Genomic DNA, 23,533 nt, shown 5'->3' with positions numbered 1-23,533 from the left:
CCTGAGGGGAGAGACCTGCCTTCTTCGGACACCGAACGAAGCTTCGTCCAAAACATCCCATGATTTGACTCCTCGTGAATCTTTTATCCACTCAAATACACGTCATATTTCCCAGATCAACACGTGCAGTTTTATTTATTAAACGGCAAACTCCATGTTTTTAAAAAAAAGATCAGCTTCCTCTCTACCATTGAAGATTCCCAGAAATCCTCTGCTCCTGTAATCTCGTCACTCCCTCCCACCCGGGAAAATAGATAAAGAAGAGCCGAGATGGTTAAACAATGGCGCAAACTTCCATTTCCACTCTGTCATCTGCCTGTCAGAATGTCAGGGAAGACACTCTAGGTAAGTCCGGAAACACTGCAGGAACTGGGATGACTCTTTAGTCCTGACGCTGACGATAAGAAGTCAGGTCATCTGAGGGGGCTGATTTCGTCTTGAACCTGGGTGGTTCTGGAACTTATCCTGATCCTTGGTGCCCCACCTCTGTGCATATTAAATCCTCGGCCCGCAGAGAGGCTAACAGCTCACTGTCTAGGGTTCTCAAGGAACAGTTCACACAGCCCTCTCTTTTATAAGGTCCTTAACTACAGAAATTAATATGGGGGGTGGGGGAGAAAGGGACTTTCCTTGAGGTTGAAGTATTTCAAATACAGCCTCCATGTAGGTCCCCTAACCTCTTGGAGAAAATACACACACACTGTTCAAGGAACTAGGCTTTGAGTTCCAAACCTGAACACCAAGGAAACGGGAGTCATCTTTTGGCTCACAGGCCAGCTCTGAATTCCTCCCCCTGGGATTCAACATCCTCCAATTACATGAAAAGTATTCACTTGGGGTAAATTCACTTGATTTCCAAAGGGAACTAATTCTAGGGTGTCAGTCCCTACCCCAGTCTGTCCCCTACCTATATCCTATTAAACCCCGGGAAGTTAGGGCCACAAGGTACGTTTGGTAGGAAGACTGACCACAGACCTGCTCTTCACCCACAGCCCCGTCTAGGCCAGGGGAGGAAAGCAGTTTAAAGAACCACAATGCTGTCGGTTCCACTTCAACCAACTCTTATTTCACTGTGTCATTTTTACTCAAACTGGTTTATGTGTATAGACGACCCCTAAAAGAATCCCAGAAAGAGCCCCAGAATTCCAAGAATGTATACTCCAAGGGCTGGGCCTGCAACAGTGAACTCAGGGAGGCAAAGTGGAAAATGGCCCCAGTAAGATGTTTCAAATTTCTGCCCCAGTGTTGCCCAATCGGAAATGTGATGCTTACGATGGAGAAGGTATTTGCCTTGGTAATAACTCTGCGGAAAATTACCCCAAAATAGACCCAGAGCCACTTGGGGATGCCCCTCTGGCTTTATCTATTTCATGTAACAAACAGAATGCAAGTCACCCTGCATTCCAGCCCTAACTGCCCTATTCCAAACCCTAAGCCTAAAATAAAGCTCTTTGATCCTGCTCCATATAACCACAGTTCCCAGAAAAATCCATCCAAAATGGTGGCACAGAGATCAACAGCATCCAGGAACAAATACAAAGAGAAGAAGGAAAAGCAAACATAACCTCTAAATTCTGTAAATCAGTGGTATATTCTACTATCCTAAGCAGATTTGATCTGGGAGAAGTAGGGAAGCATTTTTTTTTTTTCCTGAAGCTACCGACATCGTAAACTAAGGTAGGCTCCCCTAAACGTGACTTTGTTTTCTATTTCACAGGTTGTAAGTTCAGCCAAGTTAACCAACCAAAAAATGGTCACAGAGGCATTGTCTCTGCCATTCCTGAAGTTAAGAGATGGGCTCTGGTTCTCTTTACAATATTCCAAACACCCAGGCATAGCCTTGAGGAACCCATTCCACTAATGTGAAAACCTGGGCTATATTGCACACCAAAACGAGCGCCTAGAACATGTGGAATCCATCCCTGCTGGTACCCAATTCCGTGCATCAGGGGCACTCGGTATAGGCCAGGCTGAGCGACTGAATAATTGATCAGGGCACAACAGAAGGTTTTCCCTCTGATACTTGTCATTGTGAGACTCCATCGTCTGTTTGCGAAGGAGTACCTTTTGTTTTAAGTCTTCAACTTTCTGACCACCAACTCAGGCATTTTTCTGCAGGGGGGAGAAAAGCCAAAACCATGCAAAAAGCCCTCTGGGTTTGAAAGAACGGTTGCAGACTCCTGAACACCTCAACTCTCACGTTGGCCCCCTCCTCATCTAATTTTGCAGGCCATTAATCCAGAATGGGCAGTAGAGCATTTCGGTATTTGCTTTCACATTAAAGTGACTGAGTAATTCATGAAAGTTGGCAACTGTTCGTGTAAGCAGCAAGCCCTCTTTCCTCCTTTCCCCACTCAGTGTGGCATGTTCACATACACTTCATGGGGCTCCCCTGGCCCACCTAGGGAGCCTCGCCTTCCCTTTCTGCACATAACCTTTGCAGGCCCTGTGGGGTGACCATGCTCTCAAAACCCACTTAGACTGTCCACTGCCACTGAGGACCTCTGTGGTATAAGAGCAATCATCTGTTAAGGGCAGAAAAAACACCTACAGAGGCCTGAATCCCAGGCAAGCTACATAGACGAGTCACCAGCTTTGTAATAAGGAAAAGTACATTTTGTTTTCCAGCCTGGTCCACTGAAACTGGAGGGCAGTTCCCACTCTCACACTTCAGTAGCCTAGCTTCTTAAAAACAAAAACAAAAACAAGCCCTTCTAAAACAAAAGCAGCACTTTCACTTTCCTTGCAACCTGTGAGCTGGGAAAGGTGACAGGAGGAAGGGCGAGGGACCCTCCTGGTTATCCTCACGCACCCCCCCCAACTCAAACAATAGCTTTTGTGTCAGAGGGGCCTCCCAGCGTGGGCTAGCTGGAATGTTGGAGATGCCACTGTGTTGGAGTTAATAATATATTGTCACAAAGGAATTTCAGCCTGAACTCAGGAAATTCTCCTTCCAGGAGCTTCTACTTTTCCCTCTTCAAACTTTCCTGCTCTGTCTCAAAAGAATAAGAACTCACTGTCATTTTTCTCCTGGAGGCTTTCTCCTTGCTTCCTTCCAACTGTCTCCCCCCACCCCCACCGTGTGAAATGAGCAAAGAAGCCCTGATGAGGAAGGAGACAACAATGGGTCACTCGGTGAGTTTTGTATAATCCAAGGTTAAGAGGCTCCAGATCCATTTCCAAAGTGACCCACCCTTCCCAGAAGGGACTGCACGCCCTTGGGCCTGCGTATGTGCGCCAAAATAAAACTGGACATTGAGCTGTCACTATGAACACAGCCACTTAGCCAAGCATGGAGAAGGTCACAAAGGCTGGTGTAGGGTTGGAATGGGAACAGGAAATGAGGTCAGGAAACGGCACATGGGTCTCCTGGTTCCCTCCTGCAATGCACCGAAAGTCCCTCTGTCGAAAGGAAATGGAAGAGAAACCCGGGCTGTGAGGATAACCAGTATCTCCGAATCACACATAAATTCCATACTTCAGGGAGCCTCAGGGTAGCACACTGGGCAACCCCAACACACACACACAAACACACACACACACACAGACACACACTCTTCCCTGGTCCCTAATCTCTCAGTTCTCAACTCAGGGTCTTGTAGTTAGGTCCTTATCCCATCCAGAGGGAGACCACAGCCACAGACCCAGCAAAGGAGTTCTTTACTTCCCCAGGTAAGCCCACTGCAGGGGCTTTCCCCAACGCAGTCTCACAGCCAAATGAGCTTGTGAACACGGAGACGGCTGAGGATCCGAGACAAGGAGCTTGCTCGCTCGGTTTTTCTGGGGCCGTGTTTGCCATTTGCAGGAATAAATGAAGCATCGGTAATCTCCATAAAAGAGCTTTCACGCTTCATTCTCTGAAACTAAGTTGGGGCTTAGACGGAAAAGAAAAAAGGGACTTTTAATTTAAAGTAATGATCATCAACGCTCTGGCTCTGGAGGGTCTCTAAGGGAGAAGGGGGTCCCCCACCCCACCCCAGGAAAATGGAGAGAGGACCATGCAGTGCCTGGCCAGGCCCCTCTTGCTTTGCATGGATTGGTGGGCCAAATTCCAATGCGGGCAGCTCTCTTAGGAGGAGGGCAGTGGTACAAAAGGCTCTCCCTGGGGTGACTGAGGGAGTGCGGGAGCCAAGCTGGGGGAGAGATGGAGACTGCCCTGCGCCCAGGAATCACAACCATCTCATGTCTTCTCTGCCCCCACAGCCCTGCTTACTTTCACTTGGTGGCTGCTTCTGTCTGAGGCCAAAGTTTGCACGCAGGGTGCACAATGCACAGCGCCTCCTTTCCCCACACCGCATCCTCAGGTCCTGCCAGGTAGGAGAGCCACAAAAGTTTTATTCCCCAAAGTGAACTTCGCTTACTTGAGTTGAATGAAACTGGCCTCGGGGAGACTGTATCCTTCAAATTATCCCCTCCCCCAACACTCACCCAGCACCTTGGGCCCCTCACTTCCCTGCCTCTGACAAACCACCACACACTAGATATGCCCTGCCAATGACTTCCACCCCGTGAGGGCATTTCAGACAATAAATAAGGAACTCGAGGCCTGATGCCAGTGGAACTGGGTCCAGCCATCCTCTCTGGGGTATCTACCTCCCGATTCCCCCTGGCTTCTGCCTAGGGAGGAGACGCCACTGGGTCAGAGCCCAAGGTGAAGGAGCCCCTTCCGCGGAGGCTGGAGGTCGATCTGCAGTGGGGCGCAGGCTTGGGAAAGCGAGAAAATTTTGGAACGACGCGTCCCAGCTAGACCCAGGCCTCTTGTGCGTGCCCTCCTTGCCCGGCCGCGCCCTTCTGGAAGCTCCGCAAGGCCTGGGCGGAGGCCCTCCCAGAGAAGACGCAGAGCGAGGGCAATTCGGCGCCGCTGGTTTTAAAGAAATTCCAAATAAACAGTGAACCAGAGGGGGAAACCGCAACTGTGCATAGGGAAGTGACTTGGCGAAATTATCTCCAGAAGAGGAGCGGGAAGGTGGGCAAACATCTGGGCCCTGAAAGTGCTAGCTTTTACCGAGGGAAGAGGTAGCAGGGGATTGGGCGGCTACTAGCAACTTTTCCTCGGCCCTAAAAAGGATCCGGCCTGGGGGATTTCGGAAGACGCTCACCTAGTCCGGGAAAATTCAGCTGGTGGCCCTTCTGGGGCCAGGGCCGCCCCAAGCACGCACGGCGGAGGCAGGCGCCGGAGCCCTCTGACGCCTGGGCCTTCGGGCAGGCCAAGGGCGCGCAAGGCGCTGAGCCGGCGGGTCCAGCCAGGGAGGCGAGCCAGCGAGGGCTGGACTCCCCGTGGTGTGTGTGAGCGCGAGCGCGCCTCGTCTAACCGTTCAGGACAAGTTGAAGCAACAAAAATGAAGTCGATCTCCCAGCCTGGAGGTTCACCGCCCCCCTCCCTGTTTGACCCCAGGCCGGGCCTCAGAGCCGGGCCGTCTGCCGCCAAGATTGCACAGCCGATGCGCATTGCTGCCAGGGGAGGGGCGCGGGAGCCATGGAGTCAAGGAGGAGCAGGGGGTGAAAGGAGAACATGGGGGGGGGGGGGCAGCGTGGCCGCCTCCAACGTCCCCGCTGGTCCCTGGAGCCAGCTGGGAGAAGACAGGAAGGTCGGAACGCGCCGGCCTCCCTCGGAGCAGCAGGGAGCAAACTTGAGAGCTGGGCCGCCGGGTGAGAGAGGAGACGGAAAGCGGGGAGCCCAAGGGACGCCCGGGCACACACGCAAAGGAGGCCGGAGAGGTTGGCCGCAGGAGGGTGGCCTCCGCAGCGCAAAACGGAAACCTTGGAGCAGAGGACGTGGAGGAACTCAGGGGCTGGGAAAACCATAGAAAATGACAGGAACGCGAACCCAGCCTAGATACAAATCGAAACTGCACAAAGAACAGTCGCTTAAGAGAACCTGGCGGGGGGCCGGGGGCGGGCGATGGCGGGGAGGGGAGAGGCTGCGGCAGGAGCGCAGGTCCTGTCGCCTGCATGGAGGTCGGGCGCGAGGACGTGGCCACAGTGGCAGTGGCCCGTCCCTTCGCGTCTCCAACGAGTGGAGGCTCAGGAGCCGCAGCCGAGCTGGGCGAGCAGAATTGGGGTTTCGCGGTGCCTGGAGGGAAGTAGAGCCCCAGATGCGCTCCGGTCTCCAACACCCCACTCGACAGAGGGGACTCGGGCGGTGGGGCCTGTTGCCTGGGCCGCCCTGACCGGAAGTGCATCTGGGAGGCGCCCTCGGCTCCAGGCTGCAGGTCGCTCAGCCAGGCTGGAGCAAGGCCAAAGTCGCTGGGCCAAGGCGGCCTGCTTCTGCCCCCAACCGCCTGGGCACAGGTGGGAGAGGAATGAGGGGAGGCAGACACTGCTGATGATGGAGGGCGGGGTCCTTGACTGGGGAAAAGACAGAAGCCGCTCCCCCAACCTAATCTGAGACCCCGGTGGAGTGGGGTTCAAGAGCGGGAGAGCCGGATTTGAGCCCTGATTTAACAGGTTGTGGTGGGGGTTGGGGGAGTGCAGGATGGGGAGGTGGGGGTTGAGGATCACTTCTACTTGATATTTCAAAAGACAGGCACTAGCCCAGAACCCAAGCCTGTGCCCTTCCCTACCTTGTGCCAAAGTCTCCGTATGGTAGAGACTTAATACTACAAGGTGCCAAGGCAGATCAGTCTGTAGTCTAACGATGCATTATTACAGTGTAAGTTTTCATGTGGTTCCGTGTGACCTTGGCAAGATGACCCTGGACCTCATCTTTCTTATCTGTAAAATAGGGATGATACTATCCAACTCAAAGAAACATATGAGGTTGAATGCAGTAAATTATGCCAATAGCTAGCAGTTTGAGCTAGCAATAAATGATTAGTTGTTAATTTTAAATTTCTGTAAGTGTCCTCTTCTGAACTGCCTCCATCCTGTCCAATGGACAAGTCTTGCTCATGGAAGTGAAGGAGAGTGGACAGGGTTGATTTCTGAGACTTGCTTTGTTTTCTTCAGCATCTAATTACCTTCCGCTTGGAGTCATGGAAACTATTAATGGTGGCTTCTCCCCAGCCTGTGCAGGCTACCAAGCTGCAGCAGAGCTTTATCGGTCAAGTTTCCCATTGTGTCGGCTTTATCAAATGGCAGAACTGGGAATCTTTCTGCCTGAGTTGGTTGGTCTCTGTCGGGGCCCTCGCCCACTCTTACAGCCATTGTGGCCAAATTTTAAATACCTGCGGGTACCTCTTTTCCTGGGACTCCTTCTGTCTTGGCCACAGGGGTCTCCTTCCCCTCTGCGCTGTAATTGTGTTCCTTGGGCACCTGCTGTATAGACTTCAGGCCTCGGGGAGGAGGAGGGCACCCTCCAGTGCGCAAGTATGCACGGTGGCAGGGGGTAGGGGGCAGGAAGAATCTGCCGGGGAATGTTAGCCCCTAAAAGCTTGAGTGAGTTTTATCCCATCCCCAGCAAAGTTGAGGAGGGGGGATGCTCTCGCTCACCGCCTCCCTACTGCCTCTGCCCATCCCTCCCCACCACCCCATTTTCCTACCACCCCACCTCCTTCCTACCATTAAGAGCCTGGTCTGGGGTGATTGATAGTCAGTTCTCTTTTCAGGATAAGATGTGTGTGCCTACGCATCCACAGTAAATCCCGGCCTTTCCACTGACTTGCCTATACCAGAGGCTTCCATTACTGTGGTCCAAAATCGTCCCAAATGTTCCCAAAGCAACCCACCCACCTATCTGTGCTGAGAATCCCTGAGGTCCACCTCCAGAGTGACAGCTCTGGCTAGAAAGCCTGCACTTAGAAGCAAATCCAAGGAGCCCAGGACTTACCAAGCTCTCTGAGAATTCTGTTTTTAGGAACTTTGTCCCCTCCTGCCCCAGGCTTGCTATTCCCCCAAGAGATCCACTTGGGAAGGTGTACCTGTATGTCTTGTGTCTGAGCTTAGAGTCACCTGGACCCAGCTGCCTCCTGGGAGAGGGAAGGGGCTATCCCATCACACCTCTGGATACCCTGATTCTTGTCTTCCTGGCCCCCACCCCATCAACCCATCCGCCTCCATCCCAGTTCTCTCTGGTGGCCTCCATGGAAGGGGCAGGCAGGTATGCGTTGGATACCAGTAGGTGTATTCCTGGACCATGCACAAAGGTGTGCCAGAAGCTTCTACACAGGCGGTGTCTCTGTGCTTGCTGGGGACACACCTGCGTACATCAACCCATGTACATTTCTTTGTATACATGTGTGTATTCTACATGTGTGTACATGTGGAGGAATGCACGCTTGTGCTCTCTGATGTGCAGAAGCAGGTGTGTATGTGTAGCGTGGCTGGTTGTGTGCAGTAACTTAGTGGAGCCCTGGGAAGGACACTGTACTCCTAGGAAAGATGGGGGTGGGGGGTTGCCTCTCACTTGCTGTGTGTTTTTGAATGAGGTACTTACTCTCTCAGGATTTCCCTCCCACCCCACCATGCTCACTCACCCCCCCCCACGCCTGCCTGTGAAATGAAACCTTTTTATTCCAAAATCCCTGAGGACCCCCTCCAACAATGGGACTTCATTAAAAGACTGGCCTAAAGCATTTGGGGGAGGAGTGAGAGTTGCCAAGTGTCCCCAGCCCTCTTCCTTTCCACAAGTTGCCCCAGGAGAGTAGCCCCCTCACCTGAGTTCAGAGTGGGAGAAGAGCAAAGTCTCTGTTGGGGGTGCAGAGGGTTGGAGTAACACTGTGCCCCCAGAGGGAAACCGTCCATTCTGAACCCACCCTGAGATGAGGCAAGGCTAAGAGAGGGCTGCTGCTGGGCCTCCCTGTCCCTCCCCCTCCCCAGGTCTGCGCAGAGTGGAAGGCAGCCTCTCTTGCCAGAGGAATTGGTTTTCTCCAACACAAAAAGGAAAATCTAGGCTAACCATTGCAGAAGCTGATGACTGCTCTAGAGAACCACCTTCATCGAGGGTAAGGAGGTTGGCTAAGGTCTCTCCACCCTGTAGCTGTGGCCTCTGGCCTCCAGGAGTCAGCCAAGGGCTCACCCCTGCCCCTGCAAGAAGGTCTTTTACTGAGGGCATTGGATGGGGGAGTTGGCGTTGGGTGACCTCCCTGGTGAGATGTCTCTGGAAGTCCTACCATAAATCAGGGGACTGTAGGAACAAGGTAGGGGGTAAGGCTAGCAGGCCTGCTCCTTCTCTGTGCCCTGGGCAGCCTAGCCGGGGGACCTGAGAACCGGCCACATATGTGCATGCTCACAAACACCACATATTGGCAGCCATACAACCCAAACACACACTTCCACCTCTCAAGCCTGAACAAATATATTTAATGCCTCCCCTGTACAAAAACCCTCTTGGCGTACAACCCACAAACACAGAGGCACAGACATACCAGGGACCTCCACACACCCCCATATCCCCTCCTCTATCTGCAGCCTCCCCCTTGGCCCTACAGATGGAAAGAAGGAATGAAGGAGAATTTTGAGCAAGAAAACAGAGACCTTTGCCCTCAGAAAGAGCCAGGAATCGATACTGTTTAGACTCGGCTAGTATGTATTTCCTTCTGGGCTGAGGAAGATTTAAGTTTATGGTTCAATCTGATCTTTTTTTTTCTTTTTCTTTTTTAAAGGTAGAAAATGAGAAAGTTGGGATAGCACACTCCACTATTTATTTTGATGCAACCTCAGACTTTTTAATACACAGGCGGCTCACTAAGTCTGCCCCATAAATCAGAGAAATCAATGCCTGTTTATGATTATTATTACTTTTTTTTTTAGAGGGGGAACAAAAAAAAAAGAGAGGTCTGACCTGAGTCCTCTTCTCTCCTCAGCCCCAATCAGGAAGAAGGGAAAATAGAGATGAGGAAGGCAGGGAGGTAGGAAAGTCAAAGCCTGGGTCAGATTCCTGAGGTTGAGGCAGGTGTTAGGAGTAGAGATGACATAGGAAAAGACACACAGACACAGAAGAGCCATGGACCAAAGATGGTAAGTCATGGGAGCTTTAGTTTCCACTGAACTAAGAGGAACATTCTCTTCACCCATAGTGGTTGGAAGATAAAAGGAGTTATGGGGAAGAAATCAAATTACATAATAATGACACATCTATAAGCTTTACTAATACCATCTTAGGGAATGATAATCACTTCCTCCTTCTCCCAGGGTTGAAGGGAAGAGCTCTTGGCTTTGACCTCCTGAGAGTGGTGAAGAGGAACCTTAAGGAACAGGATGGTTCCTGGAATTGCTGCTCACCTTGGCCCTTGCCCCAGGCTGTAGATCTGGTGTCTTAGGTATCCTAAGGGCCACAGTGCAGAAGGGCAAAGAAAGGGTAGTCCCATTTCCAGGCACTCAAAGGATCACATTCTCTGTAGAGCAGAGCGCCTCCCACACCACATCTAGATGTGGCCAGGACCCCTCCTGTTGTTCTGAGCTACTCGGAGGAGGGGAAGAGAATCCTGGGCTCCAAGTCTCACCCGAAGCCCTGGAGAGCTTGAAGATCCCACCAAGGAAGGCAAAGGATGTACTTCCAACCACCAGAAAACCATTCACTGGGGGCCATGCCAAGGAAAAGCCCTGGCCTCTGCTTCCAACTCTTCACTCAAGGAGTGGTCAAGCCCCCATTATGTATAGAGGTTAGTTTATCCACCCCAAGAAGGCACGACAGGGAGGAAAAGATTTACTGTAATGAAATTGGGAACCCATGGCAAAATCAAATACATTCTCCAACTCCACATCACTAAACCTCAGGTCCCCAAACCCTTGAGCAGGGACTTGGAGCCTATTAGCCCTGTCACTTTCCCCGGTTATAGGCCCAAAGGAGCAGGAAATTTTTCAAGGAAAAAAACAGAATGGCCATCCTCACCTCACAAAATCAATCCTGCAAAAGCAACAGGGAAGAAACTCAAGGGAAGAACACAGAAATAGAGTTCCCATGCATGCATGAGTCCCACAAACACACCTACAAGCATTCTGGTGTGCAAACACTAATGAACACACATATGCACGCCATGAATGCATAGACACCCAAGTGTGCATCTAACTACAGAGGAACGAACACCCAGTGAACAGAACACGACACATGCAGGGACACACATAACCAGGTGGCTCCTCAGATGTACCCACATTTGCACATGATCACAGCTGCACATAAGTCTGCAAGTTCACCTGCATCTTCTAGGCACACAGAGACAGGTGCGTATACGTATATTTCAGAAGACAGGAAGGAAGGAAGAAAGGATTTAACCACGGGAAAAAAAAAAAAAGAAGAAGAAGAAGAACCCTGGACAAAAGAGAAGTGATACTTCTTGAGGAAGGATTTCCCGTTCCTCCTCCTAGTCCCTGAAGGTTAGGGGGCCCATTGCCTGCCCAGGAAGGGAAGTCCCCCAGGGTCAGGGGCAAGACTACAGACATTTCCCTCTGGGATCCATGTGTCCTCAGGGTTCAGGAGCCTGGTGTCTGTGCCTCCTCCCCACCTCAGTTAGGAAGCAACCTTTGTTGGCATTCTGATAGTGACCCCCACCCCCCAACCCCGGCTTGGGTTTTGGGTCTGCATGAGGCAGGCCTGTGCCCACATGGGAATTCAGGCCCCCAAATGATCCCGGGAGCAGACTGAGCTGCTGCTTTGCATCACTTCCCAGCATCAGGTCCTCTTCTCCCTGGGCTATGTCAGACCAGGAAATCTGGGCCAGGAGAGGCTCCATGTGTCGCAGGGGACCTGCTGCTTCACCAGCGGAATCACTTCTCCAAACTGAGAGTGGTGGAGGCCAGGCAGCTGAGAGACCAGACCCAGGGGCCGCTGCGGGAGAGCCCCTCACCCTCATGGGCAGCCCAGCACTACAGGCCTCCCCTTGCCTCTGCCCAGCCTTGGCAAGGCCTTCCACTTCTGGAGGGGAAAGCCTCCAGCAAAACGAAGGCCAGGTTGTTAGGGGAGGAAGGAAAGAAAAGGGAAAGGTGCAGGCGGAAGCAAGGAGCAGAACATGGTTGAACAAGAGGAGGCCAAAGCCAGGCTGGGCCTGACGAGGCACAGGGAGCAGCTAGACAGTCCTGGCAATGTTTCTGAAGTCAGCACTGGGGCTAGTTTGGGGGGGGGGGCGTGTTTTGTTGTTTGCCTTTGGGCTCCTTTGCACGCCATCGGAGAGCAGGCATGGGCCTCCGGACCCTCCAGACCCGGACCTACCGGCACTGGGCCGTCTCTAGCGCCGCGCGCTCCTCTTGCCCCCGGTATTCGTTGTGCGGTGATCGGAAGGCCCGCCGGCCGCGCGGGGCTCGCCGCCCGGTGAGTTCGCGTTGCGCGCGGGAGCACCGGGCCCTCCTGTGCCCTGCGCCCACGCCCTTCCCGAGCCCGCAAGGAGGAGGGCCGCCAGCGGCTCGTGAGCACAGTGTACACTTTATTTCAGACTACAGGTTTCTGAACATAATAAAATCTTTGGCTTGTAGCGGCGGTTCAGTCTCGCAGTCTGTGGGGTCGTATTTCTCAACAAGTCTCCGGAAAACGAAAGGGGAGCAGGACGGACAGACCGACAGAAGGGGCTTGGGAGGTGGGGGAGAGGCGAAGGGCAGACACGCGAGGAAAACATACTCTCACGCACACAAAGAAAAGTCCCAGAGAAACGAGGGCCAGCGATGCGGGGCGGGAGGCACCAGAGAAGCGACAACATTCAAAAGAAAAAGGCAACGAAAACGAAACTGGGCCGGAGGCAGCGAGGTGGAGGTCGGGAATAAAATAATTATAATAATTATAATAATTATAACAATAATAATAAAGGAGATTAATAAAAAGTCCAGCAAATAGAGATCGCTACACATATTTCTTTTCCTTACCTGAAATTAAATATATACAAGGTCGTAAGCGGTTTGGCTAGATAGAGCTTTAAGGAGTTCGCAGTTTCCGCCCCTTATACTGTGAATAGAGAATAGATCTTATTTTTCGATAGCACCTGTCCGAGTCTTTCTCCCTTTTTTAAAAATGGTTCGTTCAAACGTGACTCTCCATTCTGAGAATCTGTCTTCCCTGTTGCTCCCTCCCTCCTGCGCGCGGATTCTTTCTCCCCCGGCGTGGGACCAGGCGTCGGCGGAGGTGGCTGCGGTGGCGATGCCAGGAGGGGGCGCGGGCGCGGCGGCCGGACCGCGCGGCCCCAGCCGGCTGGCGGCTACTCGCTCTCGTCTTTGTCCTGGACCGTGGTGGTCGAGTGGTTGTACAGTCCCTGCGCCATGAGGTGCAGCGCCAGGCCGTTCTTGATGCCTGTAGCTTTCTTGATCTTGGCGCGCTTGTTCTGGAACCAGATCTTGATCTGGGACTCGTTGAGGCTGAGCTCCTGGGCCAGGGTCTGCCGCCGCTGCTCGGTGATGTAGCGGTTCGCCTGGAACTCCGCCTTGAGTCTCTGCAGCTGCTCGGCCGTGAACGCCGTCCGCGGCCGCTTGTCCTCCTTCTCGTTCTTCTTCTTCTTCAGCTTCCTGGTGCGCGGACCTGCAGCGGCGGAGAGGACCGGGTGGTGGGGGAAGTGGGGTGGGGACGGAGGGCAGAGGGGAGGGGGGTGGGGAGAGGGCAGAGGAAGCCGTGAGAATTGCGGAGCCGAGCGAGGATCGCGCCCCGCGCTTCCGGGGCCATAGCCGAGGCCCCGCTGAGTCCCTGGCTCCCTCCCGCCCGCGGGCCCCGAGATCAATCGCCTGGCTGTTGGGGTCGCTGACTTCCCTTCTGGGGGGCCAGAAGGGGCGCGGAGGAAAACTGGCCCTGCTTGTCCGTGTACCCCACGCCTTCAATTCGGAACCAGAGAGCCGCGCGCCACGCTTAAATCCCATAATCTAAGATGGAGAGACATTTGGAGCCCCATCCGGTGGATCCCAGAGTTGAAGGTCAGGGGTCTACTGTCTTCACAGCCCTGGAATAAAAAGAGGCTCAAACGAAGACCAGCGAAGACACTGGGCAGGAGTGCTCTGAGGGAACTGCCAGCCTGCCAACTAATCCTCCTTTACTCCTCCAGAAGTGCACCTACGCCCAGCACTTCGGATAAGACCCCATCTGCTTGTAGTAATTGACCCTAGAAAGTATGGGGATAGAGAAGGGGCTGTGAGGGGCTTCCTAGATCTGAAGTCTTCGGTGTATGTTCTCTTTGCTCCTCCTTTCTCTTTGGCCTAAAGGAAGGCCTTTTTAGGGGCCCAGGGAGACACTGACCCTCCCATTCTCTGAAGGGGGAACAAGGCTTTCACCCAGTTGCACACCTTACTCACATGACCCTGGCCCCCAGGGTTCTCTGCCTTTCCCCTTGGATGGTGCCAGTAAGAAAGAGGACTCCCCATTCCCCCACCTAGTTGTACAGGCAAGGTCTCCCTTCTGGCTTTTTTCAACAGACAACACTACAGTTTCAGGACTGAAAAGCCCTGTGTAACAAAAACATATCTGCTTCCCCTGCCCATCAATGACATTTGCAAGCGGACTACATCCGTCCTCCTCCCCATTCATGAGCAAAATACAGGCAGAGGGAGAGACATGGAGGACAATATGGACATAAACCTGTGCTTTGCCCCTATGATGGTTATGGGAGGAGGCCCCAGCAAACCTCCCCAAGAAGGTGAGGTCTCTCCCAAAACCTAGTCTGGAAAGAGAGCTGCTGTGAGGACCAGCCCTGGAGAGAGAAGAGGGTAAGAGAAGGCAGCCTTCAAAGCCTGCACCTCTGTTTCCGTAGCCCCAGCCCCAAGCCTTCTGGCATTTACTTGGTGGGCCCTGTCTTGGTTATGGGAGCTTCCTGAGCCAAGTTAAGTCCTTGTGGGGCCTTTTCATATCTGAAACTGTCTGGAAAGAAGGGTCTTCACCAGCATCTCCAACCCTAGCAACAGAGGGGCAAGCTGGGCTGCCCTCTCCCGGGGAAGGCCAGCGCCTGGGGTCACCAACTGTCCTATGACAAAAGAGTCCAGGCCTGGCTGACTGCAGCGACCCAGGTCTGAGCTGAGGTTCACCTCCCTGAACTGTCCCATTGGGAGGAGCCCGTCCTCTGCCTCCCCAGGCACGTAAGAGGGAAAGCGGCCAAGAACAAAAGGCAAGGCCCGCTGCTGAGCTCTGTGCAGAGAGGACTGAGAGGTGGGGTGGGGAGGAAGGACAGCCTCAGTTTAGATTAGTAATTAGCTGAGCGAACAGAGTTGGCCCAGGAAATGTGCCCATCTCCGGAAAGGCCCCGCTGTGCGTTGTGCGTCCTGGACCTTGTGAAGAGTGTTGTTGTGTACGTGTGTGCAGAGGCACGGACACTTGTAATAAAATCGTAGCCTCCTGGCCAGCCTGAGCCGCACAGCCTGACAGCTCAATCACTCTATCCATCAGGCGAGTCAATCAAAGCAGCTTTTCGGAGGTTCAGGGAGCCCGACGTGTCAATAACGGGGCTCGAGATGGCGGGGGCTGATAGCACGCATCGATCCGCGCCCGGCCGGCAACCATGGGGAGGCTAGATACCAGCCGGAGTCGAGCGGCGGCGCATGGCTACGCTGTGCCCGGCCTCCTACCAAACCTGGGTGCCCAGAACAGCAATTGTAGGCCAGAACCCCTGCCGCCCTCCTCGCCGCGCCCATCGGGGCCTCTCGGGCTACTGCTGCCCCGGGAGGCGGGCAGGCCCCAGCCTCCTCTCCCGGGGCCTAGAGCTGTCCCAGCGCAGGTTTCTCGGCCTCCGGGTTTCCAAACGCGAGGGACAAGCGGGGAAAAGACCAAAGAAGGTCTAGAAAAACAATCTACACTGGCAAGAATCTGCTAACTGGCAGATACGGGGAAGAAAGGAGTGAAAGAAGGAAGGGGCAGGGCCGAAAAGGATGTGCAAGCCGCGCCACGGAGAAGCTGCCGGGGAGGTTGCCAGTCATGCCCCGTGCCCCCGCGATCTAGCCAGAGCCTGACTGGTCTCCTCTCCGCTCCCACTGTCTGTGAGCTCTCTGGAACCAGGAACCAGGGACTCTAGGCACCGATTGTTCTGGCAACCATCTTTCCCTGGATTCTACCCACCCAGGGTCAGACTCTAGCTTACCCGGCCTGGGGAAGAGGCACAGCGATCAAAGGCTATCCTCTCTTTCTATGTGCCCTCCAATCTATCTCTCTGTAAATGAACTGGCCTTAGAAAATATCGAGATGGTGTTTGTGTTTGTAAATATAGAGAAGGTGACGATTATTTCTCTGATCTGAGCCTGCCTCCTCAGCCTCAGCACGACCAGGCTGGCAGGATGGATATCAGACCCAGATCACTAGGCCCACCTTCCCGCCGGCTCTAAACACCCCCTCTCCCCGAAAGAAAAATCAATGGCTGATTGTGTGTGTGTGTTTTCTTAGAATAATAAAGGTAATACACAAAGAAGGCCCGAGGGGCTCGGAGTGCAAAACCGAAGGATTCCTGTGCCAGGAGCTGTAGCCAGCCTCTCGAGTGGTGGCCACAGAGGCCAGGAGCGCAGAACTGGGGGCACACCGGGCTGTGACTGGGACCGAGGTGAGGAGGAGAAAGCAGGCGTGAGAGAAGAGAGCACCCAAGGCCGGGTCGGCTCTCCCCAGCACGGCGGCAGCTAAGAGTTCTGGGGCTGTCCGCGGGTCCAAAAGTTACGGCGCAGCCCGGGGTTGGGTACTCACCGGAGGACGGGCGATCCGAGTAGCGCGTGCAGTACACCCAAGCGGGCCATACGAGAGGCTGCTGCGAGTCAGTTTTGACTACGGGCCCGCCGTTGGCTGAGCCCATAAGCAGGATGGCGGGGTTGCCATGCTCCGGGTACTTGGCACCCTGCGCACTGGGGCTCCCCACGCCGCCTCCACTACTGCCGCCGCTGTCCGAAGGCTTGGCCGCCGCCGCCGCCGCCGCCGCGGCCACAGCAGCCGCCGCCGCAGCCGCCGCCGGGTTCCCGGCTTTAGACGCACCCGCACCGCCGCCGGCTGCTGGCGGAGAGCCGTCGGGTGGGCCACAGTTTACGTCCGGAGCGCATAGGAGCGAGGCGGCGCCCGGCGCCCGCGTGCCCAGCTGGTGGACAGGGTCTCTACCTGCGCCGGTCTGGCCTCTGTCACGCTCGACCCGGCCTCCTCCTGCGCCTCCTCCGGCCGCCGCCGCCACCAGGAGCTGCGGCGGCGGCTGCTCCTTTTTGCAGCCGAAGTCCGGCCTCAGGATGTTGTCGATGAAAAAGTTGGTGGTGCGGTGCAGCTGGGCCGCGGGCTGCGGCTGGTGAGCAGGCGCCGCGAGATGCTGCTGCGGCGGCGGCGGCGGGGGCGGGGGGTGCGGGGGGAGGTGCGGGTGGTGGGCCAGGGGCGGCAGGCAGGGCGCCGCGGGCGGCGAGGGGGGCGCGGGCTGCGGGGACACCGGCACGCTGTCTCCATCGCTGCCGCTGCTGCCGCTGGCGCCGGGGCTCAGGCTCAGGCTGCCCGGGGCCGCTGCCACCGCTGCCGCGCCGAGGCCCGAGTCGCGCTGACTTTTAGGTTCCGGCTGCTGTTCTTCCATGCTCGGCCGCCCCGCCGCCCCGGCCGCCGCGCCGGCCCCCGCCCCCCCCGCCTCGCTCCCCACCCCACTTTGCCAGCGGCCCGTGGGGGTGCGCGGAGGAAGGAGGCCGGCGAAGCCCCAGCGAAGGCACGGGGCGGGTGCAGGAAAAAAAGCCCAGGCGTCTGGCCTGGATCGCTCGGTCTTATCGAGCAGATAGATCTCGCTGTCTCTCCCTCTCTCTAATTTGTAGACATCCAGATATGGAGACACTTGGCTATTTCTTTTTTTCTTTCTGCAACCAGATTCAATGATTTGTTTTAAATGGGGAGTAAGCCACGGCCAAAAAGGGGGGGAAAAAAGAAAAGAAAAGAAAAAAGAAAACAAGAAAAAAGAAAAAAGCTCCAATAATTATTTTTCTTAAAGGGGAAAAAATAGTCTTTAAAGTCTAGCCATCTTCCTAGGCAGTAGTGAGGGGTTTGACTTCCCAGAGTGTCACGCTCAGCTGTGCCCAGAGCGCGAGGCTGGCAGCGCCTTTAATCGCCTTTGCTTTTTTTTGCAGGGAGAGCGCGTCTCCGCCAGCGCCGGGGCTGCCTTTTTTTTTTTTTTTCTCTCAAATCTCTGACAGCTCGGATCTTTGCACAAACTCTCTCGCTTAAAAAAAAAATCACCCAGGCACACTTTTTGCCTTCAAACCGGAAGCACGTGAGTCAGGCCGCACGTGTGCGGGGCCAATGGCGAGCCAGAACTCGCGCTGACACCCGGGCCTCGGCCCAATGGGCTCGCGCGGGACTTTGCGGATAAATAATCCGGGGGCGGCGGCTGCCGGCGGAGAGGGGGCGCCGCGGCAAGGGCCCAGAGCCTCCCGCCCGCCTTCCCCCACCCGCGCCCGAGCCCCTCCCCCTCTTTCAAGGCAGGACCGAGGAAGGGGCAAAGGAGAGACCAGGGAGGGGGTGGATTTCGGGGTGTAGGCCAATAGAGAAGCAACTCCATAAACAACTTGTTGGAGAAATGCAGGATTATGGGTGCGTGTGCGCCGGGCACAGGGTCAGGAGGCAAGGGCCTCGGCTCTTGTACATCCCTATGCCTAAGAAACTCAGCCTTTTATTTTCTTTTTCTTGTTATGAAGGGTGAAATGAAAGGGTCGGAGATGTGAAATAGACCTTGAGTTGGTTACTTTCAGAGAAGCCGTTTATTTTTTTCTTAAATAGCAAACTCCGGAGGCCAGCTGCGCCTAGCTAGCACCGGCTGTTTGTAGATTTTGCAGTGCATGCCGGCCAGCTGCATTGCTTGTCCTTTCCGGAGTATTCCTACTCTGTCCTACCCTGTCCGGACCTTCGACAACCCCCGGGAGCTGTCCTGGCGCCATTAAGCCAAGCCCAGAGGGCGCGAGAGAGCCCGAGCGCCGGTCGTGCCGGGCGCCTGTTTTTTCCCCTGGCCGCCGGAGTTGAAGCCATCCGGGCATCGTGGAGATGTCCTGGGAGGGCCCCTGGGCTGAACAAGTCCGAGTGCGGATGTGCGCGGGGCACGGCTTTTGGGTTCACGGCAACCTCCGGTTAGATTTTCCTGCAAAGTGAAATCAAACAAATGAAAGTACTGCACCCTAAGTGTTTGCCCTAGCCAGCTGACGATGTGGACAACAAGTTTACCCCGGTTGCCCAAATTTCTCTGGAATTGTTCCCGACTCCTTGGAGGCCTCTGGCTCTAGCCCTGCGTGTTGTTCCCAAGCTTTGGAGGAGCACGGAGGTTCATGCCAATTCCACGTTCACGGAGACCCGCCTCCATTGCGCTGGGCTCTTTTTCGCTGTTTCCTGGTCGAGACACCCTAAAAGTTTCCCCGTCGCTAAGGATGGGGTGGGGGGAGGTGAGGGGCTGGACACCGGCAGGGTTTGACTGTCCAGCTGTTTTGGAGGGCCAGGCTCAGACTGTGTCCTGAAGCCTGCTGTACTGGGGAGTGGCGAGAAAGTCTCAGGCAATTGGGCCTTCTTCCGGATGTTAGCTTGGACCTCCAGTGAACCTGTTCTCCCTGACTGCCATCCTCAACTGGGACGTCGGAGAAAGGGTCTCTGGGGATACTGTCTTATAGGATAATACAAAATAACTCCCCTGTGCCCCTGAAAAGTCACGGAGGGTTAGGAGGAAAATAAAACGAAAACCACAAAAGGCCGAACCACCGCAGGGGCCGAAGTTCCTCAGAGGTGCTGGTAGAGAGCGAGAGTTCTGATTGCTGGCTGGATCTTCAGGACAGCGGAGGGTCTTCCCATACTAACCCTATACTCGGGGTTCTCGCAGATCCTGGTTATACCTGACCTGCGGCCTGGGTCCGGAACCATTTTCAGAAGCGCTGCGCAAAGCAGGCCTGCGGTGATCTCCCCAACCCTCCCAAGCTGCCCCCCAACCCCACCTTGGAGTCTACCCGGTCCTCTTCAGTTATACACCAAGGGCTCCCCGAAATCTCCCGGTGCCCCCACCTTTTTCTCCCCGAAATGGGGGTGGGATTTTATTTATATTTAAGTTCGCAAAATTGAAATCTTTATCCCGCAAGCGAGCGTGGGTACTTAATTAAATTCTAATTAGGACACTATCAATATCCTATTTAGCCGCGTAGCTTTTGTGCGCCGCGGTCCCTTTCAGCTCCGTAAATAGGGTCTCGACGCCTTATCTCGCCTGCAGGAGACGCCTCGAGAAGGGCTGCGGAAGATAATTTATAGGTTTTAATTACTCTTCATTCCGCCTGATCAGCTTGGCGTTCATCACAGGCCTGTGAATAAAACCCTGGTCAAAAGCTCTGTCACATCGCGCTGGCAAGACGCTTAATCAAAGTGAGCGGCCCCGCGCGCCGCGCGGCCCGGCTCTTCCACGTAATTTCCAGCCAGCTGATAAAGCCAGCTGAATAATGCGGCGGCCCTTTGGAGACACCATTTACAGAAATGACTTTATTGACGGCTTAACGTCGGTAATTCATTTTACCTTTCATGTAGTGGAGCCCGGATTTGTTACAGTAATGGGATGATAAATGCACCCGCGGCCCACGAGCTCCGGCTGGATTAGGCGGCGCTCCCGCGCACTGCTTGGTTCCCCCCGCAACCTCCCCCAGGCCAAGCCTGCGCCCCGGATGCTCAGCACCCAGCACGTCAGCTCTCCCCGACCCCCACCCGGGCCCACGCCCTCCTCTCCTTCCTGAAAATGAACACACTATGCTAGCCAGTTGGTGTCCTAGCAAGCCTGGAAGTGGAGTGTGTGTGTGCTGAGAGTGAGCAAATGTTGGCCGGGATGGGTGTGTGAGGGGTTGCGGAGGACTTACTTGGAGTGGGCTCAGAACTGGGCGTGTGGGTGAGGAAGTACCGGCTGTGTGAGTTGTGAATCTGTGGGTAAAGGGGTTGCAGTGTGGATGGAGCCGTATGTAGTCGTCTGAATACATTTGTGTGGCTGTGCGTTTGGGGTGTACTCCTTTCTGCCTTTGACAATTAAGGAATTTCTTCCAACTTGATAGATATCCAGGTGGGGATGGCCAGAAGGTAGTCTGACAGGAAGCAAGTGGGAAATCTACAAGCAAGAGAACCTAGTCCCTTTCTCCAAATGCCCTCTGCTTCTGGGTCAAAGGTATGAAAGTTTGGAGGCACCCACTGTCGGTTTCCATTGCCTTCAAGTTCTGAGTTGTGCAGGTTCCCCAGGGCAAGAGGCTGCACAGGAGGCCACTGACCTAGCCACATCTGTGCAGTAGATAGTCCCCAGGCTCCGCTTCCATTCCCAGCCCACGTTCAGGTGGAGAATAAGGAAAAAGACTTTTTGTTTTAAACGCTGAAGGGGGGAACCCCTATAGTTTATTTCCCCACTCGTGGGAAGGAGGGGGCCCAAAGAGGCTTTCACTGATGGTGGTGTGGGGGGTGGGGGAAGCAGAATAGAGAGACCCCCCAACGCTACTGCCTCTCTCCCAGTCCCAGACTACTTCCTTCATTTTCTGCATTCCCTGCGGCTAACAGGGGCTTCCACTGAGCAAAAGGCACCTGGCCAAACAGACAGGAAATATGTTTGTGTGTTTGCGGGGTGCTAGAGAAGTCTGAGGGTCATATAGCAGGAAGAGTGATGAGTGCTTTTCAAGGTGAAGGCTGAGAAATTATACCTTTGCCTCTCCTCTTCCCATTCTTACAAAAATCACATCAATTTGCAGAGTGGCCCATGGCCATGGGGGCCAAAGCCTGTATTTGTGTCTATTCGCTTGTGTATGTGAGAACCACAAAGAGAGTCTATGAAAAGGCTGATAGTGTGTCTCTGTATTTGTGTGTATGGCAGGAGGCTCGCGTATGGCACACTTCAGCATGTACCCCCAAGTCTGCCCCACCAGCCATTCGGGTTCAGAGAAATGTGTTTGTAAGGGTTCGGGCGCAGGGTGTTCCAAAAAGAGAGATCTCCCACCAACCTGCATTTCTGCAGAATTTTGAATTTCGTTTAGGCAGAGACAAATGCCATGGTCCCACCTGCTTCCACCTCTCTTTTGAGGATGGGTGTGAGGATAATTGTGAAGGAAACCCTTGCAGCCTGGCTAGGCGTGTGCGCGATGGGCCGAGAGTACTGAGTGTGTTGCATGCACACGGTGGTAATCGCATTTCGAGTGTAGATCAGATGGCGGCGGGGCCTCGTGGCGCGGGACATGAATGAGTTGTCGCAACACAATAGCGTGCAGCCTTCCTACGGGGACTGGGTGACCAGCGGTTTTGTTGGGAGTGAATGCGAGGAGATTTCTGCTACAAGTGCCGCGGTATTATTATGAGCCAGAAGGTCAGACTATACATCGCAGGTCCCCAAAGCCTATAGACCTTGGGAAATGTGGGGCCTCGAGCCACGTCATTGTACCTGACAGTCCTTTCAATAGACTAATTCAATTAGCGCTCTTGGTTTTGGTCTTCATTTGGAGGCGATAATAATGTGGTGGGTGGGTGGGTGCAGGGGGATTCCTTGGGTATTGGTTAGGGATCCTAAGCAATTCTGCCCGAAGCTTCGCGTGGGACTGGGGGAGGAGGGGGAAGGGCAAAAGCTGAAATGGGTGGGGGGTGCTTGGGAGGCAAACCATGGAAAATAAAATGCTCTGTTGACTCTCAAAATTGGGGCGGCAGCTTTGTTTGTAGATGGCCCAGAAGACTAGGAGAGGGGGGTGGACTCAGGGAGAATTTTTTTTTTTCTGTGTGCATGAAATACATCAGTAAATGTCCAGATTCCTCAAAAATTTACAGAAAGAAATAGAGAAAGAATGAGAGAAAGAAAGAAAAAAGAAAGAGAAGGAAAGAAAGGAAGGTGTCTGCTGTTGGAGATTGTCCCCTTTGGGGATTTCAATATGTGGATTTCTGTCCCCACCATTCTGCCTTCCCATAGGGTCTTCTCCCTTTTACCCGAGGGAGCAGGAAACAGCGCAGACCTTTTTTGTTCTAGAAATGGTTTGGTTTTGTTTGGGGATTTATTTTTTTTCCTCTCAAGGCTGATAGAGCTGAGAAATTTAAGCCCTTTCTTCACTTGACGGCGAGAAATGGGGAAAACATTTCAGTGATTTCGTAAACTATGTCTGGTAGGCAGGATTTGGAAAGTGCTCCCAGGGCCCTGGCTTCATTATTGAGCCCTGCGGACTGCCTGCAGGGCTGGTGCCGGGAGTCCTGGACGCCAGTGCTCTAACACCCGACTGGTGGCCGCTGGCGGGTTGAGGAGCCAGGTTAGGGCTACGCAGGGATGTTGGAGGGCTAGACGCAGGACCTCTAGGCTCCGACTACAGGAAAAGCCTTCCCCTTCTCCTCTGTATCCCCAGACCTCTCTGGAGCTGTACCACACAACTAGCCCGGTCCCTGGAGCCAAGGATTTTAGAGCTCAGGGCTCCCAAAAGCAAGGGAACCACACACACTCACACTATATATTTTTTTCTTCACTTTAATCAGACATCCTGCTTTTCTCCTTACATGGAATTCCACCCAAACACAAAAACTGAAACACTAGTCGTTTATTGTCCCCCACAAAAATAGGAAAACCTGGAGTAAATTCAGCGTTTACGCTGGAATTCTCTTCTCTCCTTCATTTTGCTTTTCGTCCTCTCTCACCCCTCCCCCTCCCTAGCAGGTTCCCTGGAGCCCAGGCACCCTCAGGCCCAGGAGGGTGCCTGGCCCACTTCAGTCCCCACCTGTCCAAGTGGCGGCTCCCACCTCGATCCTGCTCGGCGCGGGTCC

General features: G+C 54.3%; 1 protein-coding gene across 1 annotated transcript; it reads right to left on the bottom strand.

The window, feature by feature from the left end:
• Positions 1 to 12,283: 12,283 nt before the first annotated feature.
• EN1 (engrailed homeobox 1) lies at positions 12,284 to 17,960 on the bottom strand. The gene is made up of 2 exons (XM_013060070.2): positions 16,499 to 17,960; positions 12,284 to 13,375 (listed from the first exon to the last, which is right to left on the bottom strand). Exons 1-2 carry the CDS (start codon positions 17,349 to 17,351, stop codon positions 13,059 to 13,061), a joined length of 1,170 nt encoding a protein of 389 aa, XP_012915524.2. The 5' UTR covers positions 17,352 to 17,960; the 3' UTR covers positions 12,284 to 13,058.
• Positions 17,961 to 23,533: the final 5,573 nt, after the last annotated feature.

Source organism: Mustela putorius, unplaced genomic scaffold (genome assembly GCF_011764305.1).
Source record: "Mustela putorius furo isolate JIRA1106 unplaced genomic scaffold, ASM1176430v1.1 tig00003867_pilon_pilon_pilon, whole genome shotgun sequence".
Classification (NCBI taxonomy): Eukaryota; Metazoa; Chordata; class Mammalia; order Carnivora; family Mustelidae; genus Mustela; species Mustela putorius.
The sequence above is the reverse complement of the archived record's forward strand: the minus strand, read 5'-3'. Positions and strand labels throughout refer to the sequence as shown.

Bases quoted from the DNA above. Each gene is read 5' to 3' on its own strand.
- EN1 (XM_013060070.2), bottom strand. From the start codon at position 17,351: ATGGAAGAACAGCAGCCGGAACCTAAAAGTCAGCGCGACTCGGGCCTC. The intron at 13,376-16,498 runs GTGAGTACCCAA...CCGCCGCTGCAG, and splicing joins CTCGGATCGCCCGTCCTCCG to GTCCGCGCACCAGGAAGCTG.